Source organism: Poromitra crassiceps (assembly GCF_964638095.1).
Source record: "Poromitra crassiceps genome assembly, contig: HAP1_SCAFFOLD_760, whole genome shotgun sequence".
Classification (NCBI taxonomy): Eukaryota; Metazoa; Chordata; class Actinopteri; order Beryciformes; family Melamphaidae; genus Poromitra; species Poromitra crassiceps.
In genome coordinates this window covers 27,501-32,228 of record NW_028151648.1, presented here as the reverse complement: position 1 = coordinate 32,228, position 4,728 = coordinate 27,501, and the positions used below count along the sequence as shown (strand labels likewise).

The 4,728-nt window shown below is 42.6% G+C and overlaps 1 protein-coding gene across 1 annotated transcript in view; it reads right to left on the bottom strand.

Annotated features, from left to right (window-relative positions):
- The window catches only part of LOC310771535 (nucleoredoxin-like protein 1), a gene marked incomplete at both ends in the record, with an annotated part of 16,528 nt that continues 11,800 nt past the window's right edge, over nucleotides 1-4,728 (bottom strand). The window contains 6 exons of the mRNA XM_083664125.1: nucleotides 1-84; nucleotides 289-324; nucleotides 409-483; nucleotides 688-723; nucleotides 808-843; nucleotides 1,048-1,083. Of these exons, the coding sequence (XP_083520251.1) occupies nucleotides 1-84; nucleotides 289-324; nucleotides 409-483; nucleotides 688-723; nucleotides 808-843; nucleotides 1,048-1,083 (303 nt within the window). The remainder of the gene's footprint in view (nucleotides 85-288; nucleotides 325-408; nucleotides 484-687; nucleotides 724-807; nucleotides 844-1,047; nucleotides 1,084-4,728) is intronic.

Below are 4,728 nucleotides of genomic sequence, written 5' to 3'. Positions count from 1 at the left end.
TCAGAGCATTGACCTGTGCAGGTCAGGTTCCAGAACAGGGAGGCCTACAGGACACATGTTGTGCAGGTTCCAGAACAGGGAGGCCTACAGGACACATGTTGTGCAGGTCCCAGAGCAGGGAGACCTACAGGACACATGTTGTGCAGGTTCCAGAGCAGGGAGGCCTACAGGACACATGTTGTGCAGGTCCCAGAGCAGGGAGGCCTACAGGACACATGTTGTGCAGGTTCCAGAGCAGGGAGGCCTACAGGACACATGTTGTGCAGGTTCCAGAGCAGGGAGGCCTACAGGACACATGTTGTGCAGGTCCCAGAGCAGGGAGACCTACAGGACACATGTTGTGCAGGTTCCAGAGCAGGGAGGCCTACAGGACACATGTTGTGCAGGTCCCAGAGCAGGGAGGCCTACAGGACACATGTTGTGCAGGTTCAGAGCAGGGAGGCCTACAGGACACATGTTGTGCAGGTTCCAGAGCAGGGAGGCCTACAGGACACATATTGTGCAGGTCCCACAGCAGGGAGACCTACAGGACACATGTTGTGCAGGTTCCAGAGCAGGGAGGCCTACAGGCCACATGTTGTGCAGGTTCCAGAGCAGGGAGGCCTACAGGACACATGTTGTGCAGGTCCCAGAGCAGGGAGGCCTACAGGACACATGTTGTGCAGGTTCCAGAGCAGGGAGGCCTACAGGACACATGTTGTGCAGGTCCCACAGCAGGGAGACCTACAGGACACATGTTGTGCAGGTTCCAGAGCAGGGAGGCCTACAGGACACATGTTGTGCAGGTTCCAGAGCAGGGAGGCCTACAGGACACATGTTGTGCAGGTCCCACAGCAGGGAGACCTACAGGACACATGTTGTGCAGGTTCCAGAGCAGGGAGGCCTACAGGACACATATTGTGCAGGTCCCACAGCAGGGAGACCTACAGGACACATATTGTGCAGGTCCCACAGCAGGGAGGCCTACAGGACACATGTTGTACAGGTTCCAGAGCAGGGAGGCCTACAGGACACATGTTGTGCAGGTCCCAGAGCAGGGAGGCCTACAGGACACATGTTGTGCAGGTCCCAGAGCAGGGAGGCCTACAGGCCACATGCAGTCAGAGTCACTTACAGGGTTTTAGAGCCAGTGTGTTTCTCTGTTTGACACATGACTCTGGGGAATGGAGTTCTCCCCTGCCTGTCAATCATCTGCTTGTTGCAGCAGAAAGCTGAGGTGATGGTAGAGGCAGTTTCACAGTATGAGGACATATTATACCGTTTGTTTGACTGTATAAGGCCATTCTGGAGAGCAGTAGAGTTTATACTGTTTGTTTGACTGTATAAGGCCATTCTGGACAGCAGTGGAGTTTATACTGTTTGTTTGACTGTATAAGGCCATTCTGGACAGCAGTAGAGTTTATACTGTTTGTTTGACTGTATAAGGCCATTCTGGAGAGCAGTAGAGTTTATACTGTTTGTTTGACTGTATAAGGCCATTCTGGACAGCAGTGGAGTTTGTACTGTTTGTTTGACTGTATAAGGCCATTCTGGACAGCAGTGGAGTTTATACTGTTTGTTTGACTGTATAAGGCCATTCTGGAGAGCAGTAGAGTTTATACTGTTTGTTTGACTGTATAAGGCCATTCTGGACAGCAGTAGAGTTTATACTGTTTGTTTGACTGTATAAGGCCATTCTGGAGAGCAGTAGAGTTTATATTGTTTGTTTGACTGTATAAGGCCATTCTGGACAGCAGTAGAGTTTATACTGTTTGTTTGACTGTATAAGGCCATTCTGGAGAGCAGTAGAGTTTATACTGTTTGTTTGACTGTATAAGGCCATTCTGGACAGCAGTGGAGTTTATACTGTTTGTTTGACTGTATAAGGCCATTCTGGACAGCAGTGGAGTTTATACTGTTTGTTTGACTGTATAAGGCCATTCTGGACAGCAGTAGAGTTTATACTGCATGTGGCAGGAGGAGGAGCCATCCTCAGAGTGTTAGATACACAGAGAAGCTGTTCAGAATCAGAGGAAACAGGGAACATGGCCGCAGGTATAACATGGCCAGCGGGTAGTGCTGCTGCAGCGTCTATGCATCCTTTCCCTGCTGTTATGTCTTACAGTATATATACACAGCAGCGTCTATGCATCCTTTCCCTGCTGTTATGTCTTAGAGTATATATACAGCAGCATCTATGCATCCTTTCCCTGCTGCTATATAGGTAGGATATCATGAACACACTCTGTATAAAGGGCGACATAATTTACTTCCTGGAAATATACAAAAACAGTTCAGTGATAGAGGAGGTGGATATGAGCTGAGAGGGAGATGGAATTTTAAACAACCAATTGTTCATAGCACTCTGAAGAGCATGTGCGTATCTGTCTGTGGTGTGAAGCTGTGGAATAAATTACCTGACGAGATCAAAGAAAGTAAAAATCTTGCGCAATTCAGAAAAAGTATAGAAACATTATTCTGGAGAAGTATAGACGTGATGCTACATAATCAGGACTTATGGGACACTTGTATTTCTTGTAGTATGTTTGGTATCAGCTATGTATGTGTAATTATATGTATAGGTGGTAGGTAGCCTATGTGTGTATGGGCATGTATGTATAAGTAGGAGCATGTGCTATTTGTGTGTGTAAATCAATGCATGTATGTATCCATGTGTATGCATATGTACTGCATATGTTTACATATAACGTAAAGGTATAAGGGTAAGGACATTTAACAAGCTAGTTAGCTTCAGCCCTAAACCCTTTCGGTCAGCCTTATGTATCCTCTTTTGTTTTCTGTTTTTTTATTCTGTGAATATTCTTTTCTTTCTGATCGAAATAAACTAAACTAAACTATATATTACAGTATATATACAGCTCGTAATAAATGAGCAATGTAATTGCCATTACAGCTGAAGAAGGGCTGCTGCCCGAAACGTCCATTGTGTGGCAATAAATCTTTGAACTCAGAGTGCTGTCCTTTTTGTTTTGTTTTAAGTATATATACAGCAGCATCTATGCATCCTTTCCCTGCTGTTATATCTTAGGTTATATATACAGCAGCATCTATGCATCCTTTCCCTGCTGTTATATCTTAGGTTATATATACACAGCAGCATCTATGCATCCTTTCCCTGCTGTTATACAGTATCTTAGGTTATATATACAGCAGCATCTATGCATCCTTTCCCTGCTGTTATATCTTTTAGGTTATATATACAGCAGCATCTATGCATCCTTTCCCTGCTGTTATATCTTTTAGGTTATATATACAGCAGCATCTATGCAGCCTTTCCCTGCTGTTATATCTTAGGTTATATATACAGCAGCATATATGCATCCTTTCCCTGCTGTTATATCTTAGGTTATATATACAGCAGCGTCTATGCATCCTTTCCCTGCTGTTATATCTTAGGTTATATATACAGCAGCGTCTATGCATCCTTTCCCTGCTGTTATATCTTAGGTTATATATACAGCAGCATCTATGCATCCTTTCCCTGCTGTTATATCTTAGATTATATATACAGCAGCATCTATGCATCCTTTTCCTGCTGTTATATCTTAGGTTATATATACAGCAGCATCTATGCATCCTTTCCCTGCTGTTATATCTTAGGTTATATATACAGCAGCATCTATGCATACTTTCCCTGCTGTTATATCTTTTAGGTTATATATACAGCAGCATCTATGCATCCTTTTCCTGCTGTTATATCTTAGGTTATATATACAGCAGCATCTATGCATACTTTCCCTGCTGTTATATCTTAGGTTATATATACAGTGGCATCTATGCATCCTTTCCCTGCTGTTATATCTTAGGTTATATATACAGCAGCATCTATGCATCCTTTCCCTGCTGTTATATCTTTTAGGTTATATATACAGCAGCATCTATGCATACTTTCCCTGCTGTTATATCTTTTAGGTTATATATACAGCAGCATCTATGCATACTTTCCCTGCTGTTATATCTTAGATTATATATACAGCAGCATCTATGCATCCTTTCCCTGCTGTTATATCTTTTAGGTTATATATACAGCAGCATCTATGCATACTTTCCCTGCTGTTATATCTTAGGTTATATATACAGCAGCATCTATGCATCCTTTTCCTGCTGTTATATCTTAGGTTATATATACAGTGGCATCTATGCATCCTTTTCCTGCTGTTATATCTTAGGTTATATATACAGCAGCATCTATGCATCCTTTCCTGCTGTTATATCTTTTAGGTTATATATACAGCAGCGTCTATGCATCCTTTCCCTGCTGTTATATCTTAGGTTATATATACAGCAGCATCTATGCATCCTTTCCCTGCTGTTATATCTTAGGTTATATATACAGCAGCATCTATGCATCCTTTCCCTGCTGTTATATCTTAGGTTATACAGTATATACAGCAGCATCTATGCATCCTTTCCCTGCTGTTATATCTTAGGTTATATATACAGCAGCATCTATGCATCCTTTCCCTGCTGTTATATCTTAGGTTATACAGTATATACAGCAGCATCTATGCATCCTTTCCCTGCTGTTATATCTTAGGTTATATATACAGCAGCATCTATGCATCCTTTCCCTGCTGTTATATCTTAGGTTATATATACAGCAGCATCTATGCATCCTTTCCCTGCTGTTATATCTTACAATATAACAGCAGGGAAATGATGCGTTAAGGGAAAATATGCTTTGGCTACCAGAATTGTGCATTCATGATAAATCTCTAACGTTAAATA